General features: G+C 46.1%; 1 protein-coding gene across 4 annotated transcripts in view; it reads left to right on the plus strand.

The window, feature by feature from the left end:
* Positions 1 to 19,577, plus strand: part of Faf2 (Fas associated factor family member 2) — a 42,875-nt gene extending 23,298 nt beyond the window's left edge. For all 4 annotated transcript variants that reach the window (XM_060372387.1, XM_060372388.1, XM_060372390.1 and 1 more), the window contains 8 exons: positions 1,831 to 1,907; positions 4,268 to 4,406; positions 5,954 to 6,039; positions 6,136 to 6,227; positions 8,160 to 8,337; positions 12,092 to 12,263; positions 13,443 to 13,586; positions 17,474 to 19,577. In XM_060372387.1, coding sequence (XP_060228370.1) covers positions 1,831 to 1,907; positions 4,268 to 4,406; positions 5,954 to 6,039; positions 6,136 to 6,227; positions 8,160 to 8,337; positions 12,092 to 12,263; positions 13,443 to 13,586; positions 17,474 to 17,656 — 1,071 coding nt within the window. In that variant the 3' untranslated portion in view covers positions 17,657 to 19,577. The remainder of the gene's footprint in view (positions 1 to 1,830; positions 1,908 to 4,267; positions 4,407 to 5,953; positions 6,040 to 6,135; positions 6,228 to 8,159; positions 8,338 to 12,091; positions 12,264 to 13,442; positions 13,587 to 17,473) is intronic.
* The last annotated feature ends 974 nt before the right edge of the window (positions 19,578 to 20,551 follow it).

A 20,551-nucleotide genomic window follows, 5' to 3' on the forward strand; every position in this document is an offset into this window, starting at 1 on the left:
TGAGATGGGAGGATCTCTAGTTCAAGGACTGCCCAGGCTCTATCCTGAGGTACTGACTCGGAGAGAAAAAAGGCTGGGCTGCAGAGATGGCACAGCAATTAGGAGTGCTGACTGCTCTTGCAGAGGACCTGGGTTGGATTCCCAGCACCCCCATGGCAGCTCATAACTGTCCGTAGCTCTGGTCCCAGGGATCCAGTGCCCTCTTCCAGCCTTTACAAGCACCAGGTACACATATACATAGACATCAGGCTCCCAAAACACATCTGCACATATAAAATAAAAATTAAATGAAAAGCAGACAAGCAAAAACAAAGTGCTGAGGCAGGAGGATCACAAGTTTTGAGGCCAGACTGGGTAACATAGTACAGCTGTTTCCCTAGATAATTGTGGCGCTTACTTATACCCTTCTCTGTGGAGGAGACACTTGTAAGGTCTTGAGAAGATGCCTTACACTCCTAGTACTGCTAAGCCTTATTATTTAGTGCCTTTCCATCTTCAGCAAGCTTCTGCTGTCACTTGTTGTTTATAGTGAGGCAGCAAAGCCAGCCCTGATTGTGCTTCCTTCACAGCCTCCCCACATGAGTCCCAGCTCCTACCTTTTCTCTTAAAGGGACCACTTCATCATTTCCCTTTGCCACAGCAGTTCCAGGATCACCACTTTGGGGCCATTTTGTTGTTGTTTCGAAGTGGGGTCTCACCATGTGGCCCTACCTACCCTTAAACTCATTCTGTAGACCAGGCTGCCTCAAACTCAGAGACCCACTTGCCTCTGCCTCCCCAGTGCAGGCATTTAAAATATACACCACCATGCCTAGCAGTGGCTATTGTTAAGTAAAACAAGGATGACTTGAACACAAGCAGTACTCAGAGCCATATCCTAACCAGGATGGCTGCTAAGAGACTAGAAGGCAGATGTCATGTGTAGATGGCTGAACAGAGAACGTCACTGAGTGGGACTGAATTGCATGGCATACTATTCTAAAATACTACTCCGGTTGCACTTTAAAACTTACCAATTGTTTGGTTTTTAAATTTTCCACTTAATATTTTCAGACCCCAGTTGACTGAGGGTAACTGAAACATCAGAAAACAAAGCCATAAAGGGAAGAAAATTTAAAGTAGATGAGTAAGGGTACCTGCCTGAAATTCCAGCATTCAGTTGCCTGAGGCAGGCTAGCCTGGGCTCCATAGTTCCAGGACAGCCAGAACTACAAAGAGAGACCCTATCTTAAACAAACAAACACAAGATACTACTCAAGAACTACTCAAGGAGTAGTTCTCTGTCTGCCCATGTTTCCTTAGCCTGAACTGGGCCTCACTTTGTGCTTGAGATCCTGACCCCATTTAGCTTTAGAGTCCACTGAGAATCACACTGGACATGCTGGCATTAGGCCTGTGTAGATAACAGGAATAAGAGAGTGCTCTCACTAAGATTAGTACCTACATGAGGACTTGTCCTCATGGCAGTAGTCTTACTGTTGTATACAATAAAAATTACCTCTCTCGTTATTTCCGTGCCATATATTGATGTTTAAATATTAGGTGGGAAGATTGAGAATTTGTTATGTGGGGAGAAGCTTGAAGTTAACAGTGAATATAAGTAGTTGCTGGAGAATGTTATGAAGACTTAAGATAAAAATTTTGTGGGGGAAAAAAGTCTTAGATGAAGTGATACTAAAAGCAGTAGTATTGAAGGATGAAACTGCTAGAAAGAGGGCGCTGTGTCAGAGGGGTTCAGCATACTGGGTAGGGGCGAAGTACGAACTAGCTGTTTTCTGAAATATTGGACATTAAGAGAATGGGGCTCTAACTTTGTTTTTGGAATTCCAGGGCCTGCTTGGATGGGGTTACTACTTGATAATGCTTCCATTCCGGTTTACCTATTACACAATACTTGATATATTTAGGTACGTACCTCTGTGTTTATACACTACTAGCAACTGGGTAGGCTTTGAAGCTGAAACTTAGACTAGAGTAAGCTTGATGCTCAATCATTTATGACTAGCCAATTTATTGGCAGATTATTCTTCCTGCACTCTTACTATAGTAAAAACAAAAAAATGTTTTAAATTGTTGCATAGTGGAAAGTGTTATAAATGGCTTTAAATTAGTCCTGGCAACAATCTGTTGAATCAAATCAGTCTGCCTATGTTTATTGGTCTTTCCCCTCCCCACACCATGTTTGTCACCGCTACATTCCGAGTTAATCACCATGCCCTTTCCTTTCTAACTACCATTATCTATCTCCTAACTTCATACTCCAGGAACTTTTGCCCTAAACCACTTCTCTATCTGACTATTCACAATCCCACTAGATTTTCTTGCTTAGAGACTACCCGTTTTGCCATAGATTGTTGGCATCTTTCTAGGCAGTATTTTGTACATTTCCCTCTGCCCAGGCAATGCTTAGGTTGCTGACACTGGACCCCTTTAGTATGTTCCCCACTTGTTTCACACCTTTACCATCTAGCTTTCTTTGTGTGCCATTCAAAGAATTTACCTTTGGAAGCTGGTGTCCAGAGCTAGGAAATGTTGAGTGTAACCTGATTTCCTGGCAGATGAGGCTTAGCATAGAATGTAATCTGGAGCTATGCCCAGGCTTTCTGAAATACTGAACTGTTTATTGGAGCCTGGGAGTGGTAGCATAAATCTATAATCCAATTGAGAATGAAGCAAGAGGATTTGGGCTTGGAAAGGAGTAAGGAGCGTGAATGAGAGAGCATCACGTCCAGGCCAGCAGATGGAGGTAGAAATAGAATGTGTACTTCGAGCCCCCATCCCTGTTCAGGTTAACTTGTGTTCGCTCTCAGCAGCAGAGGCTGGAAGTAAGGACCCAGCCACCAAAGGTCAGAGACTGGATGATGGTTTTCCATTGGTCTCTTGCTCAGTAGCAAAGCGTGACATTGTTGTTTTGTTTTATTTTGATTGTGTATTTAGTTGGGTTTTTTGTTTGCTTGTTTCTTTGTTTCAGGACAGGGTTTCTCCTTGTAGCCCTGGCTGTCCTGGAACTCGATCTGTAAACCAGTCTGGCCTAGAACTCAGAGATCCGCCTGCCTCTGCTTCACAAGTGCTGGGATTCCTGAGTCGAGGCTACACAGCCCTATCTCCAAAAAACCAACAACAACAACAAAAAGAATGGCCTCAGCTGGGCATCATGGCACACAACTTTAATCCCAGCATTGGGGAGGCAGAGGCAGGCGGATGTTGAGGCCAGCCTAGTCTACAAAGTGAATTCTAGGATAGCCAGAGGGCTACACAGAGAAACCCTGTCTCAGTCCCCCTTTCCCCCCTCAAAAGAAAAGGATAGGCTTAAGAATTGATAAAGCTTTTTCTGTGCTAAAAATTAAAAAAATAAATATTGTTTGCTTTCCTTGGGAAAATATGCATGGCATGTCTTACTAATTTTAATGCAGTGGTGTCACCCAGGCAGCTGAATGTGAAATATTCCAGTCTCCTCCACCCCACACCTTATGTGGAAACCCAGAGTGTGAAAAAGGCTGTGCTGCAGTATGAGAGGGTGGGTCTTTAGGAATAGATGTGTGGACCCATTGACACTGCATTCTACATCTAAAGTAGCCACCAGTACTCCACACGAGGTCAGTTTTATGACTCCTTCTGTGGGTGCCATCAGTGTGAACACATCAAACAAGTTTATTGACGAACAAGTACATTGTGACTAAGTTGAGGTTTGAAGTCCCTGCTGGTAACTTGAGAGGATGAGTTAAAAACCTCAGAACCCCAGAAGAGAGAGGAGAGGAGGCTGCGATGCCCAGTGCACGTTTAGTTTTTGATTTAGACACATTCTTTGTAGTATTTAGTATGCAAGTCCCTGACCAGCATTTGTCTGTTGAGCACTTGAAACACAGTAGGTTGACTGAGGCACTGAATTTTAATAGCATTTAATTTAGTGTGTTTAAGACAGCTGAAGTAATTGGCTGCCATGTTAGACAGTGTCTAGGATTGTGGTCTTCCTTATCCGACCCTTCTAGTCCTGCTTTTCTACAGAAAGCACTCTGCATGGGTTAGGCCAGATTGGAAGGTAGTGGTCCTGGTGGTCTGTACTCTTCTTGAGCAGAGAGTGGAACACTCAGCAGTCTGTGGCTTTTGAGTCAGGCGCTACCTTGAGCGTTAGTGCCCACTCGCTGATCATTCACCTCCCTTTGCTGCCATGACCCTGGCTCTGTTAGAAAAGCCTGTACAAACTGGTGGCCCACTCCATATGCACTAAGTAAGCCAATTCATGTGATATTTATTCCTTCCTCCTCAGGTTTGCTCTTCGTTTTATACGGCCTGACCCTCGCAGCCGGGTCACTGACCCTGTTGGGGACATTGTTTCATTTATGCACTCTTTTGAAGAGAAATATGGGAGGGCACACCCTGTCTTCTACCAGGGAACGTACAGCCAGGTCAGTGCCACAAACCAAATAGATGCCAACTTACCAATATGATTCTGTCCTCAAAGGAAAGTGTAGCTTAGCTCTGATCATACGGCTCTTGTACTCAAAAGACTTAAACAGCTCTTCATTGGTTATAGGAGAAATTTAAAGGAAAAAAAAAAAAAGACAGGCCCAAACCTTTTATCTAGGCCTCCTTGATCTAATACCAATCTTCTTTTGATGTCTTTTCTGCATAACTGTTTCCTCATTCCCCAGGGTCCACCTACACCCTTCCCTGAACACTTCCATACCTTGGTGCCTTGCTGCTGCTGTTCCTTCTACCTGGAATGTCTTTCTAACATGTTGGGGTACTCATGCTGTCCTCTTCTAACCATTCCATTTGTTCCCTATCTTGCCCTACCTTCCTTTCTAAAGTACTGACCTTCCCTTTTGTTTTCCATCCCTCTGTTTTTAAATTGATAACAATTTCACATTCCTACTTATAATTGATTTGTGTTCATGTCTTGCTCTGTCACCAAACTGTACACACCTTAAAGGCAAAGTCTGAATTTGTTTTGATCCCTTACAGAACTGAATGGGATTTAGAACATAGGCTCAAGGTGGCTCGTTTCATTCAAGCTAAGCCACAAAGACCTTCCACTGTCTCCTTTCAGGGAGGAAAACTGGGTGTTAGGCATAGATAATTTGCCAGAGAAAGGAAGGAACACTGTGGACATAGGTTAAAGAGAGGCTCTGTTCTGGAGTGTCCAGGACTCCTGATTCTTCTCTGGAGAAGGGTCGGTTCACCCTTGCTTCCACTTTTTTCCTCCACATCTGCTTTATCTCACAGTTGGTCTTCTTGCTGGCTGCTGCTACCCCACTCCACACGTATTATCTATCTGTACAAAATTTAGGCACCCTGCTCAGGGCTGCAGATAACAGGGATAAGGAAGCCAAGCACTTCTTGGCATGATCTTGAGGGTAGACTACCATTAGCCATGCAGAAATTACAGGCAGTTACTGGGAGTGTACCATGTGAGTGACACAAGACCTGTGGACACCTGCTTTGTCTCAGAAGATCTTCTGAACACCACGCTCTTTAGAATGCCTTTGGTGCCCTGGTCCTTTGTGCTTGCTTGTGTCCTGCTGCATCCAACTCATCTTTGCAGCTGTCTTTTTATTGGCAAGAATTTTGTAGCTGCAAAGTAGCTTTTACATGGTCACAGTCTCCTGTTTTTAACCTTTAAGCCATGAACACAGCTTTCTCTGACTTGTTAGGATTCCTTTGTGTCCCCTTGGTTATCCTCATTGCCTGATGCAGCATAAATCCTAACAACACTAAACCCTTTTCATTAAAGCTTCTTGGCTTGGACTTTATGGGGAGAAAGATGCCAAGGGTGGGTGTATAGGTAGAAGCCCGGGAAATACTTAGTTTCTTGCTTTCCTTTTCCCTCCTATTTCCCTCCCCACTTTCTGGTTGCTAATGTTGATTAGTATATAGTTACATCCACCTGGACCCTGAGCCAAACTCGTAGTTCAGGGTCTTAGAGTGAGCAGTGATCTTCTGTCTCTCGCAGGCACTTAACGATGCCAAGCGGGAACTTCGATTTCTTTTGGTCTATCTTCATGGAGATGACCACCAGGACTCGGATGAGTTCTGTCGGTGAGTACATGAGTCTCTTTCTTTGTTGACTTTTTTTTTTTCTGACAGTTTTGAGTTAGCAAATTGTTCTTACATTGTTTTTATCCTATTCCTTAGCAATACTCTCTGTGCACCTGAAGTTATCTCACTAATAAACAGCAGGATGCTTTTTTGGGCTTGTTCTACCAACAAACCTGAGGGGTACAGGGGTAAGTTGTGTTTCTTTTGCCTTGTTGAGAATGTCAGAACATCCTTGGGGAAGTGTGGGAAAATGCCATGCCATTTCTTGGGTGGTTGTTCTGTGGTAGACATAATGCTAGTTGCAGTTTTGATTTATATCATTTAATTTTGTGAGCAGTCCTGAGAGATGAGGGTTGTATTGTGCCTACTTTGAGATTTGTGCAACAATCTTAGAGATGTTAGGACAGATCCAAGAACATACAGTTAGCTTAGAGTTGCCGTGTGATCGGAACTGGCAGACTTTAAGGCCCATTCCTTACATTTAGCCATGCCGTCACCAGAGACTCTCGTTTTAAATCAACCTGCCCAGCAGCTCACCACTGATCTCTACAGGCTGTTTACATTCATCTGCCCTGTCCAGTTTAAACAGAGTGAGCTCTTGAGTAGAGTGTATTGTTGGAGTACTAGAGTGCTGACAGTGGATGCGGGGAGTTCTGCTCTTTCTAGCAGTAACTCTTAATTAGAGATAGGTAGTTTTTAGAAATCATTTAGAAGATACCAAGATAACCCAGTGAAGAAAATGCAATCATTTTGTAGCCATTTTGTCCAGCAACCTCTGTATACGTGAACACATCATACCTGGTGTTCAGAACCAAATATGCTGCAGCTGCTTCTCCTGCATCTTAGTTTTCTTTTAGGGACTAGGGGTGGGCATGTGTTTCAAGACAGGGTTTTTCTATGTAGTCTTGGCTGCCCTGGAACTCACGCTGTAGACCAGGCTAGCCTCAAACCTACAGAAATCTGCCGGCCTCTGCCTCCTGAGTGCTGGGATTGAAGGCGTGTGCCACCATTGCCAGGCTGCAGCCTAGTTCTTAATCTTTACTCCTAATTGGTTTGTAGACACTTGGCATATTCCTGCAGCCTGTATTTTGCCATTCTAATAAGGCTCTGTAGGGTTTACAAATACATGGCACAAAGGATATTTTTTTTGTAGGAAGTTATAAAATTTCTTCTTTCATAATGTAAGAACATAGATGCAATTACAGACCAACCATCTTACTTCATTTAGAGCAGAAAAACTAGCCTTGTTATGGGGAGAAAAAAGCTTAGGAGTGAGTTAAGGAGGGAGTTGGATGAGGAGGAAAAGATGGGGCTGTAGGTGGTGTGGGGGGATGATGGCCAACAGCGGCAGCTGTGAACTGCAGCCTGCTCTCCCTTTGTGACCTTCACACTTTGAAGAAATATTATCCAGGCAGTAACCTGGTTCTCGGTAGAGCCTTCTTCCATTTAAAAGAATTATTTTAGAACCTTGCAGCCTTTCCCAGCATGGTGACAACAACTCACCAAAGAGGCTTGTCCTGTTCTAAGGACTCACCTCAGTTTAGGAACACAAACAGGTGACAGAAAAAAAAAAAAATGAAGAAAGTAGGTGGGGGCTAGTGAGGTATGAGATCGGTAAAGGCACTTGCCACCAAATGTGATAATCTGAGTTTGATTATCCTACGTGGTAGAGAGAGGGAACCAGCCCCAGAAAGCCATCTTCTGATCTCTATATATGTCTGTAGAGGAAAAAAAAGAGAGGCTGGAGAGATGGCTCAGTAGTTAGAGCATGGCCTCCTCCTCTAGAAGACCATGGTCAGTTCCCAGCACCCACATGGCAGCCCACAGCTCTCTATAACTCCAGTTCTGGGGATCTGATGCCCTCTTTCGGCCTTCACAGGCACCATGAGTACATGGTGCCAAAGATTGATATGCATAAAACAAAAATAAATCTCTTCTAGCACTTACTTATTTAAAAAAAAAAGGAAAGAAACCAGTAGAAAAAAAAGGTAGACAGAGAAAAATGACACCTTCCTTTTTTAATCCCAGCCAAGATTAAAGCATTCTGTCCATGCAAAGTCTGGGGGTTGATCTGCTTTATCCCCAAGTCTTACCTGTGCTCTCCTGGGTCTCTCTGTCAGTCTCACAGGCGTTACGAGAGAACACCTATCCATTTCTCGCTGTGATCATGCTGAAGGATCGCCGCATGACTGTGGTAGGACGGCTGGAAGGCCTCATCCAGCCCGATGACCTCATCAGCCAGCTGACATTTATTATGGATGCAAACCAGACTTACCTGGTGTCAGAACGCCTAGAGAGGTACTAGCGAGTTCTTTCTGAAAAGAGACAGATGGTGTGCTTGGAGGACTGATCTGGGCTCCACAGACTTTTCCCTTGTCTTAACCACTTTAAAAGCTTTCGTGTCAAGCTGACATATAGCTTAGAGTGCTGAACAGCATAGAAAGAACTTAATGTGAAAAGGGTGGACTGGTTATAACTCCCCCTTACGGGAATTACGCACAGTAATTACAGAATGTTTGAAATGGACAAGTCGAAGAAGAAGGTTAAAGCGGTTACAGTGGAGGGTACTTCACCTGTAGCACTAGTCTGCTTACTCTGAAGACAATAGTAGAAAACAAGGGGCTGGAGAGATGGCTCAGTGGTTAAGAGTACTTGTTGCTTTTCCAGAGGTCCTGAGTTCAATTCCAAGCAACCACATGGTGGCTCATAAACCAATATGATGAGATCTGGTGCCCTCTTCTGGCCTGCAGGTATCCATGCAGACAAAACATTGTATACATAATAAGTAATTTTAAAAATATATTTAAAAAAAATAACCTTTAAAGGAAAATAATAGAAAACAAATGAGAGGTCCATTTCTCTTGCCATACTCTCATGTTACTCGGCACCAAATGTGTTGGTAGTTTTTTTCCACACACCAGGCAAGCAGTCAGTTGTTCAGCAGTGGACAACAGCTATGTCTCTGCTTAATCAGTTTCCACCCTCTATGCCTGCACGTATCATTAAACTCCACAGGTTGAGCACTCAAGTCCCAGAACTGTCGCCTTTCACCCTTTTCCATTAGCTAGTTGCAGCCCCTGCATTACTGGTTGTTTTTTATGTTATTTTTAGAAGGATAAAACAAGGCTCTCACAACTTGTACCTTGATTAATTTATTCAAGCAGTTAGCAAACTCAGGAGTGCACATAAATTCACTTGTTTCAGCTCTGAGGAAGTTGTTTACATTCTGTCCATCCAGAATCTAGTGCAGACTACATTGCATGAGCATGATGAAAGCATGAGCAACCATCACAGGTACCGAGGAGGTGACTGTCCAGAAAGTAAGTGCTTTGCATGCACTAGAACCTAAGTTCAGATCTTCTTACCCACATAAAAGCCAGGTACAGCTGCATGCAGCTGTGATCTTAGCTCTGAGAAGGGAGGAAACAGGAGGTTTACAGGTCAGTTGGGCTAGCCAGTGAGCAAGTTTCAGGTTCATTGAGAAACCCTGTCTTAAAAAATGTGGAGCCAGGCATTGGTGGCACATGTTTGTGATCCCAGCACTCAGGGAAGCGAAGGCAGGCGGATCTCTGTGAGTTTGAGGCCAACCTGGTCTACAGAGAGTAAGGGCAGCCAAGGCTAGAGAGAAACCCTGTCTAGGAAAACAAAACAAACAAAAATTAATAATGTAGGATGACAACAGCAGTTAAGACCATGCACTTCCCTTACAGAGAACCCCAGCTCAGTTCCCAGCACTAAAGATGGGCGGTTCATATCTCCAACTGTAGGAGATCCAACTTCTTCATGGGCACCTGTCTATTCACACACATACACACATACACACATACACACACACACACACACACACACGTAAGTATAGGGCTGGAGAGATGGCTCAGCGGTTAAGAGCACTGACTGCTCTTCTGAAGGTCCTGAGTTCAATTCCCAGCAACCACATGGTGGCTCACAGCCATCTATAATGAGTTCTGGTGCATAATAAGATCTGGTATATACATAATAAATAAATAAACAAAATTTAAAAAAAAAAAGGGTGAATCTCAAAAAAACAAAACATAAGTATAAATCTTTTTTAAAAGATTGAGGGAGCTGGAGAGATTACTCAGCAGTTGAGAGCACTAGTGGTCTTCCTGAGGACTCAGGTTCAATACCAGCAGCCACACGGCAGCTCACAACTGTCTGTGACTCCAAGATCTGACACCCTCACACATAACAGACATACGTGCAGGCAAAATACCAATGCATATAAAATAAGAATAAATACATAAATAGAAAAAGAAAAGATTGAGGGCCAGAAAGGTCGTACTTGTTTTCAAGCCTGAATCCTCAGAACCCACGTGGTGGAAGGAAAGTCCTGACTCGCACAGGGTGACCTGACCTCCACATTTATGCTGTGGCATGCTCTCTCCTTCCCCAGCACCATATACAAATAAATAAATAGACACAGACATGCAGAAGGGTACAGTGGAGAATAAAGGATGATGAAGTGCTTGGCTCTAAGTGAACAGCTATAATCACTCCCTCCATAACTTGGAATGTCAGGGAAGTAAGAGCAGAAAGAATGAAAGCCAGAGGTTGGGGAGAGGTGCGACAAAAACATGTCATCTGGACACAACACAGCCGTTGCACCTCATTTCACTGCAGCTGTGTCCTCTGCCCAAGACTGGGCTCATCAGCATTTCACCATGGATGGGGCCTCACAGGTCCACCCCTTCCCGGGGGGCGTGTTGGCAGCCAGTGGTTGTTGGGAGAGCAGCTGCCATGCTTCTGTAAATGGCCTCCCAGCTTCCCTCTGGCAAGAAACTATACTCAGTGGCCACATAACGAGACAGAGGAGTTGTTGAGAAGTGTTCAGAGCCAAGGGAAGGGATGGGGGAATTGGAGTTGAAAATGACTAGAGTTCCTTGTGTAAATACCTGGAATTGTCGCTAAGTGGAGAGCCACAGAGCTCTGTTAAAGGCACTCTACAAAGTGGACACCCAACTCTTGATTCTGAGTCCCACATAAAGCTTACTCCTGAGGAAAGCAGCAGCTCACTCAGTCTGCTCTACTCTGCCTTCCTAGATCAGTGTTTCCATCCTGTGCCCAAATCTTCAGCCTAAGAGAAAACAGACTGGGAATATAGTGGAGTTCCTAACACTTGGGAAGGGATCAGAAGTTCCAGGTCATCCTTGGAATAAATACATCATGAGTTTTGAGACCACCCTGAGATACGTAAGACTTTGTGTCTTAGCCAGGGTTTCTTTTGCTCCGATGAAACACCATGAAGTCAGAGTAGGAACTCAAAACAGGGCAGAACCCTGGAGGCAGGAGCTGATGTAGAGGCCATGGAGTCCTGCCTCCCTGTTTGCTCAGACTGCTTTCTGACAGAACCCAGGACCACCAGCCCAGGTGTCCCCATCCACAGTGGACCAGGCCCTCCCACATCAATCACTAATTAAGCAGTTTGATCTTATGGAGACCTTCATTTTCTCAGCTGAGGGTCCTTCCTCTCTTAAGACCCTACCTTGTGGCAGGTTGACACAGAACTAGCCAGGACTGTGCTGAGAAAAGTCAGGACATGAAGGAAATGAAGCAGAAGCCATGGAGGATTGCTGCTACCTGGCTCGCTCCTCATTCCTTGCTCAGCCTGCTTTTTGATACCGTCTCTGAGCGCCTGCCTAGGGGGTGGGACTGCCCACGGTAGACTGGATCATCTCTTGTCAGCCACTGTTAACAGCATGCTCCGCAGCCTTGCTAGGCCAGGCCTTCTCCAGTTGTGGTTCTCACTGCTTGGGTAACTCCTGTTTTTCAAATTGACAGCAGATAGAAGCCAGGAGCTGGGCATCATAGGCATATCTCTAACCTCAGTGCTTGAAAGGCGAGGCACTCATGCTAAGGGCTGGCCTTCAAGATCAGGGGATTGGGAGAAACACAGTCAAGACCTGTGCTTGCCTGGCGTGTAGCCAGCCCAGTCCTGGGTTCTAGCCCTAGAGAGGTTAGAGGGAGGGAGGAGGAAGACAGGCTAGGAAAACAGCTTTGTGAAATGAGGGTTTGGTTTGTACTCTGTCCACAGGGAAGAAAGGAACCAGACCCAAGTGCTGAGACAACAGCAGGATGAAGCCTACCTGGCTTCTCTCAGGGCAGACCAGGAGAAAGAACGGAAAAAGAGGGAGGAACGGGAGCGGAAACGCCGAAAGGAGGAGGAGGTGCAGCAGCAGAAGCTGGCAGAGGAGAGAAGGCGACAGGTGGGCCAGGCCTCTGTCCCTCATGTTCCCAGCATGCTGAGGACACCGGGGCTTGTCAGCCAAGCCTTTGCACGTGACGGTAGAGCTTTGTTGGGATTATGGATTAAGTTGTTTCTCCACTCATTTTGTCTTGGTCTCAGCGTTAGCAAACTGGCATTTTTGCTCATGGTGTATTTCTACTGTGCCTTGCGGCTTGCTCCCAGCCAGGGTACACTCTTTCCCCACCCTCAGTGCCTGCACACAGGCGGCAGTGCGTGTGCCGCAGCACGCTGTCCCTCGTTTCTTGCCAGGACGGGGCTCTGTTCTATTTCTTGGGGTGTTTTTTTTTTTTTTTTTTTTTTTTGGTTTGGTTTTGGTTTTTGAGGCAGGACTTGTCTGTGTGGCTTTGACTGTCCTGGAACTCCTTCTGTAGGCCAGGCTGTCCTCGAACTCACAGAGATCCACCTGCCTCTGCCTCCCGCGTGGGATTCACCACCTTACCTGGTTGCCAAGAGAGTTTTTTGCTTTTTTAAATTTTATATGCATTGGTGTTTTGCCTGCATTCGTCTGTGTAAGAGTGACGGATCCCCTGGAACTAGAGTTACAGACAGTTGTGAGCTGCCATGTAGGTGCTGGGAATTGAACTTGGGTCCTCTGGAAGAGCAGCCAGTGCTCTTAACACTGAGCCATGTTCCCAGTCCTAAGAGGGTTTTGTTTTGTTTTAAGGAGTTGTTTTTACATTTTTTCCTCAGGTGTAGTGGTGCACACCTTCAATCCCATCACTCAGAAGGCAGAGACAGGTGTATCTCTGTCAGTTTGAGGCTAGCCTGATCTACATATCAAGTTCAGGTCAGCCAGGGGTACACATAATGAGACCTTGCCTCAACTACCAATAAATGAGGTTTTGTCTATTATGTATCTATGTGATGTGTGAGTGCTGGCACACACCTGCCACAATGCTTCTGTGAAGGTCAGAAGACAACTTTAGGGACACCTTAGCCTGGTGTCTGGGGGTGAAACTCGAGTCTTTCTCAATAGGCCCAAGCACCATTACCTGCCGAGAGCTATCCTCTGGCCCCAGGAGGATTTTCTTACAATAATTGTCCATGGGTTTTCAGTAAACCTACATAGTCATTGTATTCCAGGCTTCTTGTTTTCCTGTTGGAGCCATATCCTTACCCTTGCTTTGTGTCTCTCTAGAACTTGCAGGAGGAAAAGGAAAGGAAGTTGGAATGCCTGCCTCCTGAGCCCTCGCCTGACGACCCCGAAAGTGTCAAGATCATTTTCAAGTTACCCAATGATTCCAGAGTAGAGAGACGGTTCCACTTCTCACAGTCTCTGACAGTAAGGCTCACCTAAGCCATGTGGTACTTGTAGATTTGGGCAGTAGATGGGTGAGTGGGTGTGTGTGCGTGCAAGCGAGAGTCTGGTCTCCTTCCTCTTTGTGTTTGGATCCTCGGAATAGAACCTTCGGCTTGACAGAACAGACTTTTACCAGCTGAGCCCTCTTGATGAGGTTTCTCCCAGGCCTTCACTTTATTCATTTATTCATTTATTTATTTATTTATTTATTTATTTATTTATTTATTTATTTATTTTAAATAAATGTTTATTAATTATTTATACAGTGTTGTGCCTGAATGTACACCTGCGTGCCAGAAGAGGGCACCAGATCTCATTATAGATGGTTGTGAGCCACCATGTGGTTGCTGGGAATTGAACTCAGGACCTCTGGAGGAGCAGTCAGTGCTCTTAACCTCTGAGCCATCTCTCCAGCCCCCCAGGCCTTCACTTTAAACTGAAGATACTGTGTTCTGAGATACATGTGGTCAGGACAGACGCTAAGACTCTTGAGACCTAGCCCAGAATGAAAATGAGGTTATGGTGTGGGAAAGAAGCAGCTAGTTCCACTTGTGTGTTTGTCTACATTGAGAGGAGTGTGCACACCTCTCAGTATTTGATTTTACTTTTTTGGGCTGGGGATGGAGTTTAGGGCCTTCGTAAGCTGCATTTGTAGCTCTCTTTTGCTTGCTTGTTTTTAAAGATTTATTTATTTTATGTATGTGAATGCTCTGTTTTTACACACACCAAAAGAGGGAATCAAATCCCATTACAGTTGTGAGCCACCATGTGGGTGCTGGGAATTTAACTCAGGACTTCTGGAAGAGCAGCCAGCCTCTGCAGCCCTGAGCCCTGGAATGTTTAGCTGGGTAACAGAAATGTGCTTCCAGAGTCCCAGCCATTTCTCCTCCTCGTGTCCCAACTACAGGTGCATGTGGTGGGTAGTGGCTGGGGGCGGGGCATTGAAAATGGGGTTTCTTCACATATCCCTGGCTGTCCTGGAACAGGACCAGGCTGGCCTTGAGGTCAGAGATCTGCCTGCCTCTGCCTCTTTGAGTACTGGGACTAACTGTGCATCGCTGTGCCTGGCTTTGCATGTGGGATTTCCTGAAGTTTCTACCCAAGTCAGTAATCTGAGGGGAGAAGTTTCTGTATGTGAAGCCTAGCACGGATCCTCTAGGTTTTTTTCTAGTTTGCTTTCAAATTTATTTTGTGTGTGTGCGCGCGTGTGCATGTGTTGCATATGGAAATCGGAGGTCAACCTCAAGTTGTTTTTTCTCAGGAGCCATCTACCTTATTTTCTGACAGAGTCTTCACTGCAACGTAGGACTTGCTGATTCTACTAAATTGGTGTGCTAACAGTTCCTGGGGATCTTCCTGTCCCCACCTCCAAAGCACTTTTTGGTTTTTTCAAGACAGGATTTCTCTGTGTAGCCCTGGTTTTCCTAGAACTCGCTCTGTAGACTAGGCTGGCCTCAAACTTACAGAGATCCACCTGCCCCTGCCTCCCTGAGTGCTGTGGTTAAAAGTGTGCGCCATCTCACCCAGCACCCATCCTTTTATTAAGATTTATTTTTATTTTATGTATATAAGCCTGTACATATATATGTATATATATTTTTATTTTATGTATATTAGCCTGCATGTATGTCTGTGTACCACATGCTTGCTGGGTACTGGTGGTCCATGCCTTTAATCCCAGCACTCAGGAGGCAGAAGCAGGTGGGTCTCTGAGTTTGAGGACAGCCTGGTCTACAGAGTGAGTTCTAGGACAGCCAGGGCTACCCAGAGAAACCCTGTCTCAAAAATCCAAAACAAAAGACTTAAATGCTTGCTTGGAGGAGGGGGCTTGGGAGAGGAGAATGATGTCTAAAGGAGATGCGCAGTTAATTCCATGCTGACCTGGACTCATACATTCCCTGTGAGTGATGTGTACCAAATAATTTAGTGTTCTTGAAAGCCTCTTGCCAGCCTGCGAACTCTGCCTCTCGTGTGCAGTCATGGTCAGCCCTTTGAGAGCACTACGATACAAACGTGTAAACCGATAACCACTGCGTATGGTGACGCACACTTCCATCCCAGCCCTCAGGAGGCAGGCAGGTCTCTCTACAGAGTTCTAGGGCTACACAGAGAAACCCTGGCTCAAAACAAAGGAAAAACAGAAACAACAAAAGAAAGAAAACCTAGAACAACTTGTGCAGAAAGCAAGGCATTGTACCTGGAGGGATGAGGCCATGTGTACAAGACAGAGAAGCCAGCCATTCACACTTGCCTGCAGCTAAGATAGTCTGAACATGAAAATAACTGTTGACATAACATACAGCCTGTCGGCTAACATAGGAGTGTGGATCTATTAACAGGGTCAGACAGACTGACTGGCACACCCTCCTGCAAACACCACCCCTCGGAGAAAACCTGGCATCGCAGTCACTTAGACACCGCCAGCACATGTGTCCAGTGTTGTCACTTCATTAGCTGTGAGTGCTTTAGGCCACTTAACAGACACAGAATGCATGAGTTGTACCTGAATACCTGAGGATTTGGGAAGGGATTCTGAAACCCTCATAGTATTGAAGGTTGAGTGTTTACCTTTTTGTAATGTATCAGCTACAGTTTCTGATTTTGAGGTCACTTAAACTGTAACAAAATAACTACTGTCTCTGGGGCAGTAGGACACCAAGTTGACAGACCACTTAAAATTAACTCAAAGCAAACATTCTGTTTTGTTTTATTTTTGGTTTTTCAAGACAGGGTTTCTCTGTATAGCCTTGGCTATCCTGGAACTCGCTCTGTAGACCAGGCTGGCCTCAAACTCACAGAGATCCACTTGACTCTGCCTCCTGAGAGCTGGGCTTAAGGGCGCACACTGCCACTGCCTGACCAAAGGGAAATTTCCTGTACACTGCGTTTCCAGCTTTTCTGTGACTGAGGTTATTTCTGAGTAAATACTGGTGAGCTTTACTGGGTGTGATTGCCCCATGCTGGTGCATGCCTTTGAGCTCAGCACTGGGAGAGGGACAAGAGGGCAGGTGGAGCTCATGAGTTTAAGGCCAGCCTGGGCTACGTTGTGAGACCCTCACATAAGGAAATAAAAATTTTAAACTGTTTAGCTTTGGGGGCTGGAGAGATGGCTCAGCAGTTAAGAGCACTGTCTGCTCTTCCAGAGGTCCCGAGTTCAATTCTCATAACCATATGGCGGCTCATAACCATTTATAATGAGATCTGGTGCCCTTTTCTGTGAGGGCACACATGCAGACAGAACATTGCATACATAATCAATGAATCAATCAATCAACCAACCAACCAATCAATCAGTCAGTCAGTCTTTTAGAAATTGTTGAGCTTTACCTAAGGACAGATTCTGAAAGGGAAAAAAAAATGTAATTCAGAGGACTAGGGATAGGCTTGTGTGAATTCTTTCTTTTCTTTTTTTCTAAGACAGGGTCTCTAGATAGCTGTGGCCGTTCTGGAGCTCACTATATAGACCAGGCTGGCCTTGAACTCACTATTTCTGCCTCCAAATGTGCTGGGATCATGCATTCTGTGTCCGTTAAGTGGTTTGAAGCATTCACAGCTAATGAAGGGCACATGCACTGATGGGGTCTGAGTGACTGTGGTGTCACTTAGCTCAGGGAGGGCCCACCAGGTTTCCTCCCCGCGGTGGCGTCTGTAGGGAAGGTGTGTGGGCCCTCAGCCTTCTGTTTGTAAAGGCTTATGCCACCGCACGCTCCTTGTGAATTCTTTAAAAAGGCGCTTCCAGGGCCCTCGAAATCCTTGAAGTGACTCCATTGTAACATGACTGCTGTGTACCTGGGTCACAGCAGGAAAGGTTGTGGCCATTTACCCAGCGTGTCTCCTCACTGTGTTCTTTCTCTGTGTGCTACCCACAGGTCATCCATGACTTCTTATTTTCCTTGAAGGAAAGCCCTGAAAAGTTTCAGATTGAAGCCAACTTTCCAAGACGGGTACTGCCCTGCGTCCCTTCAGAGGAATGGCCCAACCCCCCGACACTGCAGGAGGCAGGACTCAGCCACACAGAGGTTCTTTTTGTTCAGGACCTGACAGACGAATGACACTTTTCTGCCTCCTCCCTCCCACCCCAATCCCTAAAAGAAATGGAAAAACAAAAACGGAACAAGAGATAAATTCATATTATTATAATACAATATTTTTTTTAAAAAACTGCTGCATCCTATGGAGGGATCAGAAACCACGCTGCCTGCAAGAGTCACAGCCTGTGTGCACGCAAGGTCAGCGACGAACATGCCTGCTCGGCCTCACCTTCCACGGCCTCTACTACACCCTCCCAGTGGAGGCTCTCACCTCTAGCCCAGCCGATGTCCCAAGTGGGGAAGGAGACATTCCCACGGTTTCTCATTCATTCTTGCTTTTATAGAAAATACAAGTGAACCCCTCCATCAGCCTGCTACAGCAGCATCTCCTGAGGACTTGCTTCTCCCGCTTCTGGAGGAAGAGGGGAGAGTACAGAACAGACTGCCCACAGCTCATGACTGACTTTGTTTCTGTTTGCTTTGTAATGATAATGACCAAAGGAATGAGGCTGACTTAGGCGTTTTTTTTTTTTTTTCTTTAAATTTATTTGATAAAGAGCCAATGCCCTGTTCTCCTTAGCCCAAGGTAGTGTAATAAAGGTGCCCGGGGCTAATTTGCGCTTATTTCTGCCATTGTTCCTCTCATTCCCAGAGAGGCCATTTGTTCTGGTTCTGCCACTTTTGTATCCCATTTGGAGGAGTGAGAGGAGTATGGCCCACAGAGGCAGTGTGCAGCCCACACCCTTGGGCTCCCATTTGCACACTGCAGCTGTTCCTTGGCGTCGGTACCAGGTGGTGGTGTAGAGGTCTGAACCAAAGGATGGCAGCTCCTGGCTTGCCTCTGACCGCACATGCTGCTCTTCCCAATTTCCCTAACTTGCCAAGCTCGGTGCCTTTCCAAAGCACTAGCGGGACCCGCCCTCAGGCCCCCACTCCACCTGCGGCTGCTCGCCCTGTTTGAGTGCAAGTGTGATGATGTTTACCGTGCGTAGAACCCCAGAGCAGGCCTGGCGGCCCACACGTCTAGTCCCAGTACGTCGCGGCAGAGACCGGCAGCCTCCAGGCCAGCCGGAGCTACACGGTGAGACCCTGTCTCAAAGGTTTGAAGCAGAAACTTTAAGGGGAATCAGACCCCAGCCTTGGCCCATTGCTGGAAGGCACATTCCGTATTCCGACAAGGCCGGTTAGCAGAGTCGGTCTTCAGCCTTCCTCGTGGCCAGGGTGAAACAGCAGGAGCATTTTTCTTTCTGTGTAAATGTCTCATCTGTGGTTGAGTTTTGGTAGTGAGTACGTGGTTGAGCCATGTATTGACACATGCCAGTGTGCACTAACAAGTATTGCGGTGTGGACTAGCTAGGCCGGTCCAGGCTGGACACACTGCAGCCCTCTGTGACGGCCCTGTAGTCACTAGTGTTCTGTGAGGCAGTGCATTCCAGGCGACAGAAAGCAGGGCTGTGTTGCTCCTCTCTAGAAGGCCCTCCCAACTAAAGCTCTGCTCTCTGTGACGGGCACGTGCTGCTGCTCTCTGCAGCTCTCCACAGAAGGGAGCCTGGGGAGTGCGGCCTGTACAGTTATTTGGAAAGCCTGGGAATGTGGCTTTAGCGCCATAGGTCTACCTTGGGACATGTTAGCACTGTAGCTGTCTGCAGGCTGGGTGAGAGAGCACATCTGATGCCAGCACCGCTGTGAAGGCGTCAGGGGAGCCTCTGAAGCTGTGCAGAGGGTCCTCCCCTTAGAGCCTCCCTCCCAGTTCCTGGTCCCCGTCTCTGCCTGGCACATGGGCAAGTGTACTGTGGAAGTATCTTGTGACAAGTTCTGGTTTTTTGTTGTTTTTTTCTTAGTCTCATTCTGTAATGTGTACATTTTATGCCTCTTGCCTTTTGATAGCTGCAAAAAGATGCCAGACTAATAAAACAAGGGCCATCTGTTGCCCCGACTCTGAGGGCAGCCTGTTCCGTGTCCTGGAGGCTTCTGCTGAAGTCCACCTCTCGCCATCTCTCCAGCCCCTGCAGTGTTGGCTCTCAGGTTCTTGAGATAGGTTCTGATGGCCCACACTGGCCTCAAACTCTACATACTCAAGGCTGCCCCCCGCTCTACAGTAGCTATGACACAGTTCCATTTTCTTGGTGCCCCTTGTTCTGCTGTCCGGGTGCCATTTCCCTTCTTCCTAGATGAACTGTGGACTTCATGTTTTGTCCCTTTGCCAGTGCAGTCTGTGGCTCCCTAAGCCCCGTGAGCTTGAAGAGCCCGGGAAGCATTTGTCTTTGTTTAAATTGCCTCCAGTTGTCCTACCAGTTATTCAAAGGTCAAGTCATGGATGATAGTATTTGTTTCAAGTTCTGTCCCGCACTCCCCACTGAAGTAGCCCAGCTGAATGACACAGGAATGACTAAGCCACGATGCCTGAGAAGAGTTTTGCAGCCTCAGTGGGTCCTGTCTGGTCTTTTCTGCAGAATTTCCTGTAGCAGTCAGGTTTTTTTTTTTTTTTTTTTGTTTTCTCCTTGCTTGCAGAAAAGAGATGGCAAGAGAATTTCTGTCACTTTAAAAACTAAAAAACTAGGATCTCCACCTGATGAGTTATTATGACAATTGCTAATGGTGCCAAGGCCAACGAAGAGTGTTGGAAAGTAGCCCCCAGAACACATAATCAGACAATGTTGCCTGGTGCTGGACAGGGACCTCCATCTTACAGCTGGTTGGCTTTTCTGTTTGTCTGGGGAGAGGTTTTGACTTAGAGGAAGGCGGCAACAGAAGGCCCACCCACAAAGAGGCAGTGTGCCAGCCCCTGCTGCACCTGAGTTCAAACCCCTCAAGAAACCTAGTGTACTTCAAATTTTTTCATAAAGGTTTACATTGTATTGTAGGTTAACATTAAACGTTTTATAACAAAAAATTATACAGCCAGCTGTGGGTCTT

Source organism: Meriones unguiculatus, chromosome 19, assembly GCF_030254825.1.
Source record: "Meriones unguiculatus strain TT.TT164.6M chromosome 19, Bangor_MerUng_6.1, whole genome shotgun sequence".
In the NCBI taxonomy this organism is placed as follows: domain Eukaryota; kingdom Metazoa; phylum Chordata; class Mammalia; order Rodentia; family Muridae; genus Meriones; species Meriones unguiculatus.